Source organism: Venturia canescens, chromosome 4, assembly GCF_019457755.1.
Source record: "Venturia canescens isolate UGA chromosome 4, ASM1945775v1, whole genome shotgun sequence".
In the NCBI taxonomy this organism is placed as follows: domain Eukaryota; kingdom Metazoa; phylum Arthropoda; class Insecta; order Hymenoptera; family Ichneumonidae; genus Venturia; species Venturia canescens.
In genome coordinates this window covers 5425718-5444087 of record NC_057424.1, presented here as the reverse complement: position 1 = coordinate 5444087, position 18370 = coordinate 5425718, and the positions used below count along the sequence as shown (strand labels likewise).

Sequence of the window (18370 nt, the reverse complement as noted above, 5' to 3'; positions counted from 1 at the left end):
TGAGGTTATGTTTATACAAGGTTGGAAGTTGTTTTTATTATTTTTCTTTTCTATCATGGCGGCGAAACCACATGGGATAAACGTCAAAGTAAGCGGCGCGACGACAACGCGAATATATACGACAGAGAATTACAGGCCCGCGCGAGCTACGCGATTCCGCAGTGTATGATTTAAGATTTTATTAATAGATTACTCGTTCGGTCCATTTCACGACGTACTGTCGTTCAAAAACTGACTTATAAAGAACAGGATGTAAAACTCGGATTATGATGGTGAGATAACAAAATTTACACCTCCCCACAATGAAATTTTTATCTAATACAACTTGAACCGAGTTCTTTGATAAGAGAAATCAATCACACTTGGTAAACGAGCATACGCGTCTACTACGGAACATTGTTCTATATGCAATTATCAATCAATCGAAGCTTCAATTTTTTTTAGTCTGCATAAAAAATACTTTGTACCGAACGAATAAAGAAGGTATTATAAATGCATTTTTGATTTTCGAATGCAGTATGAAGTAATAAAAAATGACAATAATATCGTGCTAGAAGGGGTTAATGCAGTTAAACTATCACCTTGTATAAAAAAATAAAATAAAATGGTAAAAAGATTTTTCCCAGTACCGCATTGATATATCATTCCATGAATAAAATTTTGTCTTTTGTCGAGCCTATCATACATGCATGATCCCATTAAACTTCATATTTGATATCTGCTTGGTTACGACCATATCAAATATCGCTCTGAAAGGATTAATAATCACAGATATCACGTCTATCAGTCTTTATCGGGTCTCATTATCTTAACAATGAAAATACGCGTGCTCATAGTAGCCCATTTCGCTTGACTATTATCGAATTTTGCGTAGTGCTGATTTTTCATTGCATACATGCTGTTCCCCTTCATTTTTACGATGCTGCTAAGTTTAAAGAATGCATTTTTTCACTTTCACAGGTTTTTTTTAACAAATCATTTTATAAGTGTAATAAGTCATTAGTCTCATTTATTCTTATTGTTTCAAAGTACAACTCGCTTAAATAATACGTTCTTACGGTTGTAATAATAGTAGATTGAGTGGACTGTCAAATTGCACGATAAGTTGAACTTATATCGTCGGATTTAATCAAATAAGTTTTTTTTTTCATTCGTTTTCCCTCTACATATTTATCATCGATTCCGTACAAAATATAATTTTTTGGACATTTCGTACCGAGCTTCCGTACAACAGTGATCATTATCGTTCCATTCTCATTTTTAGATTTTGCGCAAGACTACAAATTCATATAGGATTTCTCATGATTTTCAAGTAATTAGATTATCGTATGATATCGAAAAAACTGAGCAACGAGCAACTATTTCAAATGAGTTGATATCTCGATTTTTCCTCATTTGTTTCTTGATTGAAGACGACTGAATGGAGTTTCTAATTTAAAAATGAGACCTGCCTAGTCACGTAATGTAATGATGAATTAAAAAGAGCAAGAAACACTTGTTGATAAGTTTCATTAAACAAATGAATATTCGACAGGCCAATAAATTGAAGACGCAACTGCAACGTTAACATTTAAGAAATACTCGGAGTAGCTAACAACTCGATTTTTGTTTTTGCTGTTTGTCATTTTAGCATTAACGTTAATCCTTCGTAATGGGTGGAAAGATTCAATGAATTGATATTCGGAGAGAGCTCGATTTCCGTATCGTAAAGTGTGAATTTAAATTAGACATCGATCGAGAGACGAGAGAAAAGAGATTTTTCTCTAGTTCTTGCTTTGTGTTTTGTTTTAGTTTTTGTTGTTGCTTATGCAAACGACCCATTTAACCTCTATTTTAGCCGAAATTTAGGCGAGCTTACATTTTAGAAACTGTTGTAATTGTTACCGCCAAGTTGACTGTTGTAACCTCTGTTGTTCGGGGAAAATCCTGGTCTGAAATTATTCCCCAAACCTGGAAAAATAATAGTATATTCGTCAGTTATTTTTTCAAAAACGATTCATGGATAACCTAAATATATGTTTTTCCAAAGAAATTACCTCCGCAGAAATTTCCAATTCCACCGAGAGACATTCCCCCGCCACTGGAACCACTGGACGAATTCAAAAATAGTTCGATGTACCTGTGCGACATGTGGCTTTTATCCTGCAAACATTTAGCCGTAAAATCATCAGTTAATTACTATTCTTTGGCTCTTGATTCTCTTACGAGGTTGAAATTAATTCTACAGCATCTTAATGCCAAATATTGAAAAAAACACTTTTGGCTGAGTAAAGCAAGACGTGCCAGCATGTTTATAATCGAGATTCTTATCACTTTAATAGATAACGCGCCAACCTTGGTCATTGCTTTGACGGCTTCTTCATGACTCCCGAACTCAACGTCTGCTTCGCCTGATGCACGACCACTGTTTTCCATTATTATTCGAATGTTGACAGGTACTACAGGTCTGAAAAACTGTCAAAATAAAACGAATAAACGAGTGTTCTTGAAATTTTGTTGACTTCACGATTTAACGGAGGATACCGTTGTGACGAATGAAAAAATGTACATTTCTTATTTTTACCGTTTTATTTAACTATTTCGTTTTTCTCGGAAGCTCAAACGTTGCGTACCTTCAAAATTTCCAATAAAAGTTGATACTAAACCCCAGTAAAATGATTCCCCGGATTAATCATTTTTTTATCCATCACATTGGCTTGGTGTTCCTCTTTCAAATTCCGCGTATTTTTTTTTGCTTTCATTATTAAAACTTACGTCGGCAATATCTTGTTCCGTTGCTCTGAATGGCAAACCTCTCATGTGTATGCAATGCATACCACCTCCCGAATTGCCACTCCAATTGTCCCCACTGCCACGGAAATTGACGTTCTTCATTTCCATGCTCCCGCGCATTGGCATGTTTCCACCCCGAGCTGAGAAATTGTTTGAGCCTGCCCATGGACTACCATCGAAATCTGGAGAATAGAAATAAACACGACTTCAATATTACGCTGTTTCTTCGTTCATCATTTATATCTCTAACGATGATATGAACTCAATTAATAAATTTGGTATTTTGGGTAATGAAAACAAAATTTTGGGGATTGTTCACGTACAGTATCGATTGTAATTACATTTAAATCACTTGGCACACAGGCCTGAAACTTTTTGCTTTTGCTATGTTAAATGATTCCAATGATATTAAAAAGCTGGCATCATCGAGCGATTTTTATAAATCATTGCAACAGCGCGGTTAACTAAATGAGTAATATTTCAATGAGAATATTCATAATCGAACCTCTGTTTCGGGCGCCTCTTCCATTATTGGCAAATCGATTTATGCCACCAAATCGATCGCCCCGTGCATAAGGAGTTGGTCTCTGACTGAATCCACTACCTCCCATGGGTCCTGTGCGCATTTTCGGTCCAATACTCGCTCGGACTTCGGACAAACTGCTTCGGAATATCTCGATATATCTGTCGAAAATTTCGTTGGTATGATTTTACAATCGAACCAATTGGATTTTTGCAAACACGAATTATCCTTAGGATCTCGCTGTAGAAAATAGAGCTTCAGTCATCAATACATCTCAATACTTTTATCTTTCAATCGGATAATTTTGAATTAAACGATTTGCAGCTGCTATTTTCTTAACACCAAAAAGATCGGTAATTCGTGCTCCCAATAAGGACACGTAGAGGTATCATTGATAAACTCAGAATCGTATGTTTACGGCATTTTCGTCGATTAATATTATTCATATTTTTGTCCGTAGACGTCACTTGTAATTAGGCCAGCTTCCGCAGTTCTCTCCAATCACTCCTCTGGTTACCTATGAAATCCCTGATCGTGTACGATACTGCGATTAAATAAACTCGCCCATTCCCCATTTCATTTACGGACAGGATCCGTGAATCCAGTTATATACAATATATGAAAACAGACTCAATGCGCACAAACGTGCATTTTATAATTATTTTCTGTTTCCCCATGAATCAGATTTTTCGATCATCCGTATCACGAGGATTCTCCGTTGAAAGGGGAAGGGCGATTTCATATAAACAGACGTTCCACATAACAGATGTGTTTCTTTTTTTAGCTTCTTTTGGTTCTTACTACCTCATGAGTGCCCACCCATCCACGAAGAGAAAAGGCTTGGGGTTAGCCTAACCCACTCCCACGGGGTTCGATGACGGTGAAAGGGGGTACCTCCCGCCCGGCACCCACCCACAGGTTTCCATCGGGCCAACAGTACTTGATTTCTTTGATTCTTATTTGCTTACGTACGATTATTAATTCGATTGTTACCGGCGTCCACTTGATATTTTATCACGTTTTGGCAATCATTAAAATGGTTTCTCTATATGAATCGTAATTTATCAAGAGAAATATATAAGAACTTCGTTTCATTTGGGGTAGATAACAACTTGAGATAATGAGATTAGAGAAACCATTTCTGAAGATTGTTTTTTTTCCGTTATCTTGCCGGTCCTAAGATTGTTCATTGAAAAGTAACAAAAATAACCGTGAAAAACCTATGTAAACTACGATCGTTAAATGATATTGTAACAACTGTTGTTTCAAATATATAAAAAAAAGAATTAAAAAAAAAAAAAAAAAAAAAAAAAACACAAGATTAAAGAAGAAAATAATAAATATACCCAAACCCATCTCTATCGTTCAGTGCCCCACCTGTGTCCTATCTTTTCCTTGTGTTTCTGCAGAGCGCGCTCCGCGACATCTTTGTTAACAAATTGAACGTAAGCCTCCCCAGTACTGCGGCCCGTGTAGTCTGTTGGTAGCGAAATCCCGTTCGGCAATATCTCCAACCCTGACCCACACATAATCAAACAACGATATTGTAGCGTAATTACCCATTAATAATAAAATTATTGTTGTTCTGGTCGTTCTGGTTGTTGTTGTTGTTGTTGTTCTGTTTAGCAGTTTTAATTTTTTGCGCTTCATATTTGGAGAAAATAAGAAGCCACTAAATGCATAAAGGAATTTCATTGATGCGTAGCGCGAATCTTCCTCTAATAGGTGTTCCAGGACATTACGACCTTTAGGTCTTCTCTGCATGGCAAACAACAGTTACGTAGCATTTAAGGATTGCGCCTTTTCAAATTCGACAGAGCAGAGTTTGTGTATTTCACAATTATTATTACTCCAGCTTTTAAGATAGCCATCAAGTTTAATGACAGATAAAAAATATCTACTAGTCGATGCATTCTTGAAAGAAACTCAAAGTCTCGCGAGCCCGTTGTTAAAATTAACGTTCCCTCTTTTATTTTTTTCAATCTCTTTTGTGGATTTTTGTTATTATTCCACCTGTATCATAGTTTCCTGACTCACGTAGTCTGTACCCTACGTCTTTCAAAAAAGATGCACTCTATTTCTAATAGGTCGCTAAAAGTCAATCTAACAAAAGATTTTCTAATTAGATTGAATTATACTTTCATGGGCTTCCCATTGATGACACTGATCTTTTTTTATTTTTTTGCATTAATAACAAGAGTAAACCAAATCAATTTCTGAATTACACATCATCTGTTCCTCGAAAGACCCACAGTACAGGCAAAGGGTTTTTTTTTCTAATTTGATGATTCCGGAAAAAGGGTCGTAATCAAAAAAATCGGTACCTGAGAAAAATTGGGCTATTTCTTCTTTGGAACAGCCAAAGGGTAAACCTCGCAGTCTTACACAGCCATCATCCATGGCATTTTCGAGATTCAGGCCACTCCGTTTCACAACCCACTCCATTTCTCCCCGCTTGGCTTTAAAAACTGATATAACAATAGAAAACAATCAAAACATAAAAACAAATTTTTTGAGTCACAGATTGGAATTTCTAGATATTAAATCATTGAATGACAGAGACAATAATTTTATGATTCTCACTCCAATCAACTAAGTCATCAACAATTGATTTAATAATTACCTTCTATGTATCTATGACCCATGTGATCCCTATCTTTCTTGCAAGCTTTTTCAATGTCAGCGTCGGAATCCATTTCTATGTATGCTTCCCCACTAGGACGACCTTCCCGGGACATGGTCATGTGTATACCAGCTTTGCCATGACAAATGCTGCAGTCACTAAAGAATTTGAGAATTTCATCGACTGTTGTGGACCATGGGAGTCCTCGTACTTTAACAACGAAACCTTCGTCTTCGTGATCTCCTGCTCCGGCATTGCCACCACTGTTGCCGCCTCCACTGGTGGAATTGCCACCGTTGCCGCTTCCTCCGTTTGACATTGTTTCTTGTTATCTAAACACAGTGGAAGAACTACTTAAGATTTAAAATTTAGTGAATTCTTTGGTTAGAAGTTTTTTATACACATTTGTGCAAAGTTTTTACTCAATGATAATAGGAAAACATTATTATTGTGAAATTGATTGAAAAAATTCGATCTCTATATCATCTAGCTGAGGTTATGGCACTTATCATATATACTTTCGGAAAAATTAAATCACTAGCCCCAGAATTCCGCAATGACGCATTTATGAGGCTGCTCCTTTTCAATAGAGGTTAGCAATTTCGCTACACAGATTGCACCGATTCATGGCACGTGAAACTTCTTGATAGTCGTATTGTCTCACTAAAAGATCATTGAGGTACTTTCAACTGTATTTCATAACAAATATTGTTGACTTGGAAAAAACGATATTACCGTGTTAAAGGTGCAAACAAATTTTGTTACAGATCAGACGCTATCGGGAAACATTTCATTTTAGTGATCAACCATAGACGAGTATATAAATTATACTTACAAGGACTACTCTTCCAATGAGAGAATCGTCATACAGAGCCGTCAAAAGAAACAATATATTCGACAAATTATTAGTAATAACACAAAAATCGACAAAATCTACACGCGCACGGAACGAACTATGACTTGACCACAGAATCGTGTAGTACCGGATCCTAACTCCTAACTGATCGGAAAAATGGCAGCCCGACCGGAAGTGACGCGTGCGTGCGACACTGTCTCGCGAACGGCGGCAAGCGGATAAAACTTCTACCGGAAAAAAAAAAACAACGAATCATTCGATTTATTTCAGGGCGGGTCGTTCATTCAAGAAATTTGAACCAATGTTGTAAAAAATAGGAGTCACGACACACTGAAACCGTAATGACCTTGATAGAGAGAAGCTTATAGCCCTAGACCAGGTGCTTATAGTTTTCGACTCAACCCTCGCATTTTTTTTCTTTTTTTCCTACAATAATTAGTGAAAACAAACACTTTTTTTTTGGTTTCTGCGGTTTTTGCTTAAAAACAGAAAACTAAAGAAGTTATATAGACATGAATTCAAAAGACTAAATATAGAGAATAATAATGCGAGATGAACGAGCGCTGAAACGACCTGATAGATTAATAATTAAGGGAGAAAACTAAAAAAAACCATGTTTTTTTTTTCAATTTGTTTCGTCGCCATTGCTGGGACCGTGGTTTTTTGCACGATCGCGATAGTACAGGTATTATGCCTGCGAGTAAAATCTGCCTCCAGCAGGAGCTGTCAGATATTATATAGTTATATCTATAGAAAAATCAATATATAGCTACTATACGACAATATTAGTACCATGCACTAACAATATGAGTGAATAATCGAAATTTTATTTATTCCGCAAATCTTCTGCCTCGATTCAAACTGACAAGATGAAAAATAATTTCTTGTTCCCATTAAAAAATTGTAATGAGTATCAATATATAGGTATATACTCATTATTTCCACCGAGCTTTCCCCCTCTCATACATTTTTTGTATATTATCTTTCAAAAAGAACATACACGCATGCGCGCATCCACACAACCATACATGCACGTACCCGACGAAGTATTGAGCCACTGTACTGTGTTACTGTTAATTCACATCGACACAATCGTTTCTAGATTATTTACTGTTTACAATGCGTGTGCTAACCGAACACTTTTCGCGGTACTCCTGTAAATAAAGCGTGTTAAGTTCCATCGAGTTGCCATCCATATATATGCATTCACAGTATTCAAACATCAGATTTTCGTATATACGCAGAACGAGAAAGTGGTGAACTGAGCTTGATCAACGGCTTATTGACAGTGCGGAACAGTGGCACAGCCGGTGCGGAAGAAAATACAACGCGTATATATAAGTTTGATTAATAAACTGATATTATGTGGTTCATCGACGGATTAGGTATCGATGAAATAAAGACGACGTAATTGGGCACATAATTAACATCATGCAAACATTTGTAAAACTTGCATTTTGCATAATACTGTCGTATCTTTTTATGACGGCTGTTCGAGCACGGGTACGTTTGTTATTGTGTCGTATACTGTTATGTTCATGTAAATTTTTTTCGTACATACGAAACGTTTTGTTTTTTTCAGTCGTCTACTGATAAGAGTAGGAATGTATTATTCGTTCGTATTTACGATACTGAAATAAAATGATGAAATACTATTCAAAAATTTCGAAATTTTTCATGAATTCTCAACGAAAATGCCGAATGGATTTTTTTTTTCTAAACATTTAATAGTATATTACACACCTAGGGAGGGAAAATAGACTACTTCAAACCGCGGGCAGAATTGTCACCCGAGCCGAAGGCGAGGGTGATAAGCACGCGGTTTGAGGTGGTCTAATTTCACTCCCGTGGAGTGTATACGATTTTTCTGTCCGACGCAGTGCTTATCACCCTCGCCTTCGGCTCGGGTGACAATTCTGCCCGCGGTTTGAAGTAGTCTATTTTCCCTCCCTAGGTGTGTAATATACTATTTATTTCCAAAGCAATACGTTTCATAAAGTTGAATAGTAAATCAAAAATTTGTTTTATTTGTAGTATTCAATGTTTAGGTTAAAACTCCTGTATTTAATCAAAGTTGTTTGTTACTGAAAGTTGAATATATATTAGATACTTATTTGTCTAAAGGCATGGAAAGACACAGAACAACTGTATTGCAATGTCAAGGGGCAGGTTCCAACGGCTCATTTTGACTTCACCACTTTAGCCGCAGAAGAACGTTTAATTCAAGACAAAGAATTTGGTGATAGGTTGAGACTAAGTTTATGCACTCCGTTGAAGGGACTGTGTAACAATGTGTCTGGCTACAGGGTTTGTGTGACTAAAGGGGACACTGAAATTGGCCTAGGTAAATCTTTTTTTGCTTTGACATAACTATCTCCACATTGAAAAATGTATTTGGTATTTTGTACATATGATTTCTGATAGGATTTTGGCCAGATTATAGTAACAACCGAGTTCAAAAATATTTTGCAAATTGCAATTTTAAACACTCAAAACTCTGTGGATTCACAAAATTTTAAAATAACAAAAATCATCTCCATTCATTCGTTCTCATTTCAGGCTCTGTATCACCTGATCCCATGAATGTAGATAACGATAAATTGGAATTCGTGTTTGGAGGGCCAGTTTGCAAAGGTGATGAGCACTATTCTGTCCACGTGATTATGTTATGTAGCAACGAACCTGACCATGACAATGAGCCTGAACTGATTCCACGGGTTAGTCTCATACAAAATTTATAGATGAATTTGTATGCTAAGAAAGAAATGAAGAATCATCAAATGTAAATCACAACTAGTTATTCCCTGTAATCATGATTGTTTTGATTTTTCAATGGTTTTCAGACAAACGCCAGTGATTGTACTTATCACATTGTGTGGAAGAACAAAGTAGTCTGTGGTTCTGACAAAACAGTTGATTGCACTGCGATTGGAAGTGCTGGCGAGCATTACAATCTCAGTCCGCTCATGATGAGATCAGATAATTATGTAATTCCTGTAATGGGTAAACCAGAATCTGAGATTATTCTTAACGTTTGCCATTCCATAGTCTACAACTATAATGCAAAATGTCATCCACATGCGGGAGCATGCTGGAAGGAACGCAAAGTCGAATCTTACAAGTACTCAACATGCCAATATTATAATTACAATTTGAATCTACTATTGTCATATTAATCATTGCTGACAACATTCAAATGAGCTTGTTTGTTCTCTTCAAAACAGTTGGAAAAATATCGGAGAAGTTGAATCTCCCAAATTTGACAACAAAACCAAAGCACTTACTCTGACCTATGGTAAGGGACCGATCTGCATGAAGCGCTCAAAGCTTGATATGGAAACAGAAATAACTTTCATATGTGATCATAATGCAACGGTTAGTTCTATTTTTCAGATTTCTCATTATTATTATTCATACTTTCACGAATATGTTAGATTAGTCAGAATTGTCGTAATTACTAATTCGTTTAATTCATTTACACAGATGAGTCTGCCAATTTATGTGGGTGAAATCAATGACTGCCAACACCGACTCATTTGGAAAACCTCTGCTGCTTGCAGTATTGAATCTTTGACAAACCAAAGTCGTGTAACTGCTGGTACCTGTAAAGTCACCGATCCTGTTACTAATATAGAGTTAGGATTACTATTTTTCGAGATCAACTCTAATGGATCAATACAAATGCACATTTCCGTTTGATTATTTACTTTGGTAAATATTTGCAAATTTAAAAAAATGCTAAATTTGACAAATTAGTTTTTTTCTGAAGAGCAAAGTAAAATATTCAAACTCTCCCAATCTCTTTTGAATAATTACCAAAATATTTGTAAAAATTTGAGCGATAGGCTTGTCTTGATCCATTCATCGATTGAAGTAACAAAACTTTCATAGAATCTACTAAATAGCAATGTTATTTTTTAGAAACGATTTGCGTGAGCTGATGCACAAGGATTATCGTAGTAAAATGAATAACGACATCGAATACAGCTTTCAAGTATGTGGATCGATTTCCGATGGTTCCTGTGCGAATGATGCAGGCGAGTTTCCTTTTCTTCGCTAGATTTTGAGCCTATTGAAGATGGTAAAAATGAAAACGAATACTTAAATATCGTCAGGTGGATGCATCGTGAATAATAAAACATCAACGGGCTTGGCTAACACAAATTTGATGTGGAGACAAGGTGGCCCGTATTTGAATTACACGAATGGTGCGGACTGCGGCAAAGGTCAACGTCGTTATACATTGATCGGTTTTTTTTGCGGCGCTGAACGATCGACAAACGGTCCTACAATCATAGAAAATGATGGTTGCGCTTTAATTATTCATTGGAACACGCCGTTAGTTTGTCAAAAGCAGGTGAATAGTCATTTCCAATAAATTGAGTCCTCAATATACATTTTACTGATTTTACATCGAACTGAGCACTCAGAAAATCAAATCTTTCGATCATTAACTTTCATATTCTTACAACAACAAAATCTTGAGGATTGGAATAATTATTTTTGGTCTGAAGAGTCAACAAATGTCTCAAATTGACGTTCAAATGAAAATGAATTCCAACCCGACTTTTCTAATATGTCCAGATAACGTGCGAGACGGAGGAGGGTGGAATTGCTTTACACTCTTTGATAAAAAGAACCGACAATTACATGATTAAAGTGAACGACACCGAGTTTCACATAAACATTTGTCGTCCTCTCATTCCTAAACCGTACCTCACGTGTTCACACGGTAGTTCTGCATGTCGCGTTAAGCCTGAAACGGATGGGAAATTCAGTGACGAAACTGTGAGTGCTATTTTATTATATTTTCGTAAAAACGTCGCACATCATTCATTTATCAAATTGAAGTAACACCAATGGAAATATAATCGAAAATCATGCTAATTCATTGAGAATAATTGAGCAATATTGGACTTTTTCAGAATCTCGGTTATTCCGACAAAAATCCGTTTTTTGACGATAAAAAAAATGTTATTTTACGATACACCGGTGGTTCAGTGTGCTCAGAGGATAAAGCAAAAAATATTTCTTCCAATTTTACGTTCCTTTGTAATCTTACGAGCGGTGTGGTGAGTGTCAAATTTCACTGTAGTCTGTCGTTAAGATCATTCATTGCTTTCTCTGACACATTCATACAACTGTAATTCCATTTATTTTCAGGGTGCGCCGATATACAAGTATTATGACAACTGTACATACGCGTTTGAGTGGACGACCAGCATAGTTTGCCCAACCGAAAGTGGAATATTGGAAAAAAATTGCACAATTTTCAATCCTCATTCATCCCAGAGAATGAATCTACGAGCATTAAACAAAAGTATTTATAGTGTGAGTGTTTTCAACTTTTGTTTGTCTAAAAAAATGTGTTTTTTCGTACAACCCAAGATCAGTAAAATTTTTACAATGAATAATTAAATTGTTTTTGTAAAATAGAACCTACAAATATTCTCTCGAATGTGACAAAAATCCCTATTTTATCTTCAACTTAAAACGTTCTTTATGTACGATAACGAGAAGAATATCGCATGATAGAGTCATATTCAGTGGACATTCGATGATAAAATGTTGATAAAACGAAAAAAGTGTCGAAAAAGTCTTTCTATTAAAAAAAATTAAGTCATTTTCTGATTGTTAGAATAATTTGGTTGTTTTGCGGTTGCATAATTTGACATGAGTTTGTCACTGATCTCATTTTTGTTTGTGCAGATAAATCAGTCGGGTGAAGAGTACAAAATAAATTTATGCAGCGGGAAAAGTGATTGCCATGGTTCAGCGATTTGCGCGAGTGGTAATGGCTATGGTACCACGTCAACAGTGATTTTCGATTATAATCGAAATGTGATAAACCTTAAATTCTCAAACGGCGATCAGTGCCAAACTGGTGAGTTTTCATTTGCCGTTTGGTCGAAGTTTTGAGGAAACAGGGAATAACGAAGGACAAAATTTATAGGTCGATACTCGTCGGAAGTGTATTTCATTTGTGACGAAACTGCGGGAGTTGGAGAACCGAGGATTATTGGGGTAAGTTGAACCTTTTCTCTTCTTGTACTTCCGCTACTATACAAAATCTAATTTAGAAAACGTTCACGTCAAAAGTTGGGTAGTAGTCGTTTCTACCCAAAAAGCCACAGAGAAAAATCGATTTTCATTGATTTCTTCGTATTGAGATGAAGCAGTCCATTATATCTATTTTTGAGATTTGTTGCAAGACAGGTCATCGTGCATGTTAATAGATTTAGTGGGGACGAGAGACGATGCTTCAATCAAATCGGATTTGTCGTTCGAGCGTTCGATGCGAAGAGGTTGCATCGTTTGAAAGAATAAATTGTGACGTCGCGATTGTTTCATGGTCGTAAATTCACTCGAATGTGGCATTGCATATTTGAGTTTTTGCCAGAACCACGGATCGCCCCACTTAACGTATGTATTCATGCTCAAATATGCGTTGAGCTCAGGATCGAGTTCCTCCGTTGGACCAATGTCACCGTACAAAATAACGATCACTCGCGCTCTCCCTTCGCTGAGAGCTTGGCTGTGAGCAGCCCGGAATTCCATGCGGCCCCAGACGCTTTCCAAAAAATTTGGCGACAGCACGACGATCGTGCGTCGTGATTCTTCGACCGAGCGTGCGATCTGCTTCGGTATCCATTCGCCGGCCAGCCAATCTCGGAAGTGTACGCACAGCTTGAATGGCCTTGGCTCCGCCTCGAGTTTCGGTATCAGATCATTAACGACGAAGTCCTCGTCTTTGTGAGAATAACTGATGAACGCGTCGAAGAGTTTGTCTCTGTCGAGCTCGTTCTCCGTCACGAACCAGAGACACAAATTTTTCGCGTAAAGCCAAACTTTGATTTCCATCTGATAACGATAGTACACAGCGGCTAGAGTCCCGAGGATTAAACCGAGAAGAGCAATTAGGGAACAACCGATGATGATCCACATGTTGTTCGTGGGACAGAGCTCGTCCGGGGTCATTTGGTGAATCGGAAGTGATTCTCTACCGGAACAAGTGATCTTCATGAGTTCGGGAATTTCGAGGCTCTTCTTTTGTATGAAATTGAGAAATCGACGCGCGTCGCAGTCACACTTCCACGGATTCGAATCCAGAGAGAGTCTCGTTAATTGCGTTGAATTTTCCAAATAATCGATAACCGCTCCATCCAATCTTGCCAGAGCGTTGTTACTCAATTTTAGTACCTGAAAACAATCGAAATTTTCTATACCATCCGGCTTTTCGTAACCATTGCGAAGCTATAAAAAAAAAAAAAAAAAAAAAATTCGTAACGAGAGTTTTCATACCTTGAGATTTGGTGGAAGCATCTCAATGGAAATACTCGAAATATTGTTATGATCGAGATCCAGTACGGAGATCCTCTCGTAACCTGGCCAGTTGACATTAGGCATACTGCTCAACGAATTACCGCTGAAATTCAATTCGATCGAATGATCGACCGGACACTCTACCTTTTTCAGAGTTTCGATAAATCCCTCGTTGACACAATTGACTAAACAAGCTTTGTTTTCCGGTCTCACGTAACATCCACATTGATCGGGACAAGAATTCTTGAGTTTTGAAATTTGATTTGTTTCGCACTTGAAAGTCTTCGACCGCAAGTTCATAATTATTGTTCCCTTCAATTCATTCGGTGCCTCGCATTTCGTGTGACCAATTTCAAGTATGAACGCCTTTTTTACATTACTGTTGAGTCGCCCCTCAAGATAACGAAGCAAACTGTAAAGCTCGCAATCGCATTCAATCGGATTCTTTTCTATCGAGATTATCAAGTTTCGTGAATAAGTTCGCTCTGCCGCCCAGGACTCAACTCCATCCAAATACACGTGACTTATATTATTGTTCGTAAGATCGACGTACAAATTTTCCGACAAGAACTGCAAATCCTCGTGCTAAAAAAATCAATACGAACCAAATTTTCAATCAAAGCGATCAAGTTTTATAAAAAAAATTCGAGTTTCATTATCTTTCAATTTTTGTTCAACGTACAGTCGATATAAAAAAAAAAAAAAAAAAACAAGCCGAGAAAACTTTTCCCACATTCTATTCACTTTTTCAAATAACATTCTGGATACCTTCGTAAATTCCGAAATGTAAAAAAATTCATTTTTTATCGCCCTCTACCCTTCGAGTCCCATTGCCAAGAACAGTGCTAAATGTCCACGGTGTGACTACAATTTCAATATTTTTTTATCGTTCTCAATTGGAATGAAATTTTTCGTTAAATTCGTATAACCAATCGAAAAGGTCTGCGGTATTCGACTTTTTCTTATAATAATATTGTTCATGTGACTTGGAGGAAAAACGGTGTTGAAAAACATTGATTTTCAGTACCGCTGGTACAACCACCGATCGTGCATCTTAGAGTGGTATAAGTTGAATAAGAAAAAAATGAATGAATTATATACCATCAAGTATTGCAGATTGTTGTAGGCGAGATTCAAAACTCTCATTGAGTTCATCGAGAACATCCAGTCTGCAAAAATGTTGGAAACGTTGTTATGATCCAAGTGAAGTTCTTCAAGTTTCTCGGCGTAGTGAAACGGCGAGTGGATCGTTGTTTCGGAAGAGCGCAGTGCCAACGCGTTGAATGAAAATTCAGCGATGCGGAGATTCACCAGTGAGACAAAAGCTTGATCGTGAATTTCGATCATTTTGTTTCTTGCCATATTCAATTCCCGCAATGACGTTAATCCCGTGAAGAGATTCCTGGACGAAATAAATGCAGACACATCCATTGAATGAGGACATTTGTAGTATGCATCAAAGCAGGAAAATCGAAGAGCAAAAATGATGGATAAAAAAACGGAGAAAGGAATGAGCTTGATATCTTACTCGGAAATAGCCTCAATGTGATTCCTGGAGAGATCCAGCTTGATGGTATTTCGTAAATTGGAAAAGATACGATCCGGTAAAAAGGCAATTTCGTTGAAACTCAGATCGAGATTTAAAATCTGGTGATTATCTCGGAAAATGTCAACTGGGAGGGTCAGCAGATAATTTCTTTCGAGGCTGACAGTTCTTAGATTCGTCGCGCCGTGAAAAATGTCTCCAGACAATTTTGTCAAGCCGATTTTTCTCAGTTTGACGATACTGAGATTCGTCAAGTCGGCGCAAAATCGTTCAGGCAGTGTGGTCATATTTCTTCGATTATCCATGAGCACGAGGATCCGGAGATTGTCGCAGTTCGTAAGTAAATCAGCAGGCAGCGAATCTGAGGTGAAATTATTTTGGGAGAGATTAATGGTCTTGAGATTCCGAGCACGGCTGAAAATTCCTCTCGGTAAAGTTGCGAGCATGTTGCGTTGTAAACCGATTGCTTCTAGGGCGACAAGTTTGTCAAAAGTACTTTCTGCTATATCGTTGATTTTATTGTTCCATAGGTTGAGCAAACGAAGATGGGGAAGGTTTTCGAATGCGGTAGAGTTCACTTGGGTCAATTGGTTGCTGCTCAGTTCGATGGCTTCAAGACCATTCGACGAAGCGAACAATTTATTTGGCAAATAATGCAAATTCGAGTTCTGCAAATTGAGCATTTTCAAGCGGGGAAGATGTTCGAAGAGATTTTCAGGAATGATACTCAAGTCAAAAGCCGTGAGAGCTAGCTCTTCGAGAGTGCTCAAACCCCGAAAAGTATCTGCGGTGATGCCCCATCTGAGATTATTGACTGACCGAAATTCCAGGCTCTCGATCTCGTCAACGAGCAGTTGTTTCGTGAGGGATCCTAATCGATTTGCCTCCGGTAAATTACAACTGTCAAAAGACAAGGATTTTACTCCTCGAACCGGATGTTCAGAGCCGAGATGAAACTTGGCCCAATTTGCCAAATTCCTGCACGATAATCTGATGTAACTTTCTGGTAGAATTTGCACTTGAACAACGCCAATCGACGTTGTGGCACAGTTCACCGTGTAAACCTCCTCCTCGTAACCAAATCGACAGTCACTGCATCCGTCACCTTTAGGACACTCGAAACTTCCAACGAACGTAGCAGCTGAATAAGCTACCAGGCACCACCATATCCAACTCATTTTTCTGTCGTTTTGATATTATTCCTTGTTATTCAAACCGTTTCCCACTTGTAAGTCCGTTATGAGTCACTCAACTTCTAAATCTTGATAAAATTTTCCGACTTCGTACAAAAATTCAATTTTCAATTTTAAATTCCAAATGCACCGATCGGTCACTCCGACCGAAGTAACCGACGAGTTTGCTTTCCGCTATTATTTTCCTCCAAAGGTTGAGCGAGTAATCAGTAGCAGTAGGGAGCATCAACACTGGCGATTGGTCGACGAACGAGGCAATAGAGCTGTCGAGCCTTTTTTTTCTTGGTTACATTAATATTACAAGGCGACTAAGCAGCAGGTACAGGTCGGGGATAATCCCTCGGGCTGGAGCACTTGGGTTTTGCCCCACAAACCCAGTATCAAATCAGTCTATTGTCCTCGTCTGACCACATTTTCACTCGTGATACGAAATACTCCTTCCAGTCTTCACGCGCCATCTCGCAATACTCTGTTGTCGTCTATTGTCGTCTTTTCATCGTTTTTATGTACACTCAAATTTCTGAGGTTTTTTTTCAACGACCATCGCATTCGATTTCATGCTTAATCGTGAGTCAAATAATAAGATTGTTGTTATTTTTTCAGCAAAAATTAATCATCTTGAAGATTTTTTTAAATACATTTATCGTCGTTATAGTATTGCAAATGTCTAGAATATCATATTTTCATTGCAGTCCTTAACGATGTATGGTACAAAAGTCTAAATAATTACAAATTGATCAAATTTGGTGATAATGTTCTTCAACATCAAGTGCGAAAACACAATTTTTTTCAAAATTTTCTTCTGCTCAGTTATCGAGTAATTACGCATTAAAGCAGATTTCTTATACCCGGAATGAAACGCTATGCTTATACACGTGAACTTTAATGATCAATTACTCGATAACTGTACAGAAGAAAAATCTTAAAAAATTTGTATTCTCAAATTTGGCACTAAAGAATATGTTCACCAAATTTTATAAAATTCTGATCATTTTGAAATTTTTTATATTTTTAGCATGGTTTAGCATGGCAACATTGTAAGCCTGTACCAAATATCCTTAAGACTGGATTGGCAAGATTGGAACGATGGTTTTATTGTCGCTCGACGATCGTATCTAAGCCCTTTGAGAACAACCCAACGAATTTCTTCGTGTTAATCGCGTGCTATATGAACCTTGGAAATTCCACCACCCTTCGAATCGTTAATAACTTCCCAAAATCGTACAACCTTTTCTTAGAAATGAAGCGATTATTGGCGGTGTTGAATTCTTACATTTGTTGTCGGACGGAAAAAACGTTCTGTACTTTCAGGGAACAATTTTAGGGAACATAACTGTTCAGTAAATATTTTGTGATTAAACAAATCCAGAAGTTCCCTTCCGGACTTGTTTAAAATGTCGCGTAATATCGAGCCACTTGTCCAAAATTGAAATTCGCTTAGAGGAATGTATTTGGGGTTTTTTCAGTAATACAAATTTAGTTGCATCCTTGTGAAAAGATTATCAGTTTCGGGAACATTTGTTCTGAAGCATTA

At 37.4% G+C, this 18370-nt stretch overlaps 3 protein-coding genes and 1 long non-coding RNA gene across 11 annotated transcripts in view; 2 read left to right on the top strand and 2 right to left on the bottom strand.

The window, feature by feature from the left end:
- Nucleotides 1–104: 104 nt before the first annotated feature.
- On the top strand, nucleotides 105–4609 carry LOC122409824 (uncharacterized). Its single transcript, XR_006260765.1, has 2 exons — nucleotides 105–272; nucleotides 4080–4609. It is a non-coding gene; the product is annotated as an uncharacterized lncRNA (long non-coding RNA).
- Nucleotides 993–7922, bottom strand: LOC122409806 (heterogeneous nuclear ribonucleoprotein H-like). 5 transcript variants are annotated; one of them, XM_043417630.1, is made up of 10 exons: nucleotides 7813–7898; nucleotides 6754–6758; nucleotides 5919–6250; nucleotides 5620–5763; nucleotides 4673–4811; nucleotides 3278–3456; nucleotides 2755–2954; nucleotides 2335–2454; nucleotides 2037–2142; nucleotides 993–1950 (listed from the first exon to the last, which is right to left on the bottom strand). In XM_043417630.1, the coding sequence occupies exons 3-10, from the start codon at nucleotides 6235–6237 to the stop codon at nucleotides 1862–1864; spliced, it is 1296 nt and encodes a 431-aa protein (XP_043273565.1). In that variant the 5' UTR covers nucleotides 6238–6250; nucleotides 6754–6758; nucleotides 7813–7898; the 3' UTR covers nucleotides 993–1861. The 5 variants fall into 5 exon arrangements, with proteins under 5 accessions (XP_043273565.1, XP_043273566.1, XP_043273563.1 ...); XM_043417631.1 differs by lacking the exon at nucleotides 6754–6758 and having other exon boundaries at nucleotides 7813–7922; XM_043417628.1 differs by lacking the exon at nucleotides 7813–7898 and having other exon boundaries at nucleotides 5919–6268; nucleotides 6754–6929.
- A 217-nt stretch (nucleotides 7923–8139) lies between these two features.
- LOC122409791 (lysosomal enzyme receptor protein) overlaps nucleotides 8140–18370 on the top strand; it is a 58047-nt gene continuing 47816 nt past the window's right edge. For 2 of the 4 annotated variants that reach the window (XM_043417599.1, XM_043417597.1), the window contains exons 1-13: nucleotides 8181–8277; nucleotides 8881–9118; nucleotides 9334–9491; nucleotides 9618–9895; nucleotides 9999–10149; nucleotides 10258–10409; nucleotides 10696–10811; nucleotides 10890–11131; nucleotides 11359–11562; nucleotides 11700–11846; nucleotides 11938–12105; nucleotides 12484–12658; nucleotides 12728–12798. In XM_043417599.1, coding sequence (XP_043273534.1) covers nucleotides 8206–8277; nucleotides 8881–9118; nucleotides 9334–9491; nucleotides 9618–9895; nucleotides 9999–10149; nucleotides 10258–10409; nucleotides 10696–10811; nucleotides 10890–11131; nucleotides 11359–11562; nucleotides 11700–11846; nucleotides 11938–12105; nucleotides 12484–12658; nucleotides 12728–12798 — 2172 coding nt within the window. In that variant the 5' untranslated portion in view covers nucleotides 8181–8205. Of the gene's footprint in view, nucleotides 8278–8683; nucleotides 8729–8880; nucleotides 9119–9333; nucleotides 9492–9617; nucleotides 9896–9998; nucleotides 10150–10257; nucleotides 10410–10695; nucleotides 10812–10889; nucleotides 11132–11358; nucleotides 11563–11699; nucleotides 11847–11937; nucleotides 12106–12483; nucleotides 12659–12727; nucleotides 12799–18370 lie in introns of those variants that run through there. The other 2 variants (XM_043417598.1, XM_043417600.1) reach the window with 2 other exon arrangements.
- Nucleotides 12728–17408, bottom strand: LOC122409795 (protein toll-like). The gene is made up of 4 exons (XM_043417605.1): nucleotides 15626–17408; nucleotides 15199–15499; nucleotides 14077–14682; nucleotides 12728–13974 (listed from the first exon to the last, which is right to left on the bottom strand). Exons 1-4 carry the CDS (start codon nucleotides 16819–16821, stop codon nucleotides 12964–12966), a joined length of 3114 nt encoding a protein of 1037 aa, XP_043273540.1. The 5' UTR covers nucleotides 16822–17408; the 3' UTR covers nucleotides 12728–12963.

Bases quoted from the DNA above. Each gene is read 5' to 3' on its own strand.
- LOC122409806 (XM_043417631.1), bottom strand. From the start codon at position 6,237: ATGTCAAACGGAGGAAGCGGCAACGGTGGCAATTCCACCAGTGGAGGC. The intron at 3,457-4,672 runs GTGGGGCACTGA...AATTTTCGACAG, and splicing joins AAGGAAAAGATAGGACACAG to ATATATCGAGATATTCCGAA. The intron at 2,955-3,277 runs GTTCGATTATGA...TCTATTCTCCAG, and splicing joins AAGAGGCGCCCGAAACAGAG to ATTTCGATGGTAGTCCATGG.
- LOC122409795 (XM_043417605.1), bottom strand. From the start codon at position 16,821: ATGAGTTGGATATGGTGGTGCCTGGTAGCTTATTCAGCTGCTACGTTC. The intron at 15,500-15,625 runs GTAAGATATCAA...TATTTCGTCCAG, and splicing joins CACATTGAGGCTATTTCCGA to GAATCTCTTCACGGGATTAA. The intron at 14,683-15,198 runs GTATATAATTCA...TGATTTTTTTAG, and splicing joins ACAATCTGCAATACTTGATG to CACGAGGATTTGCAGTTCTT.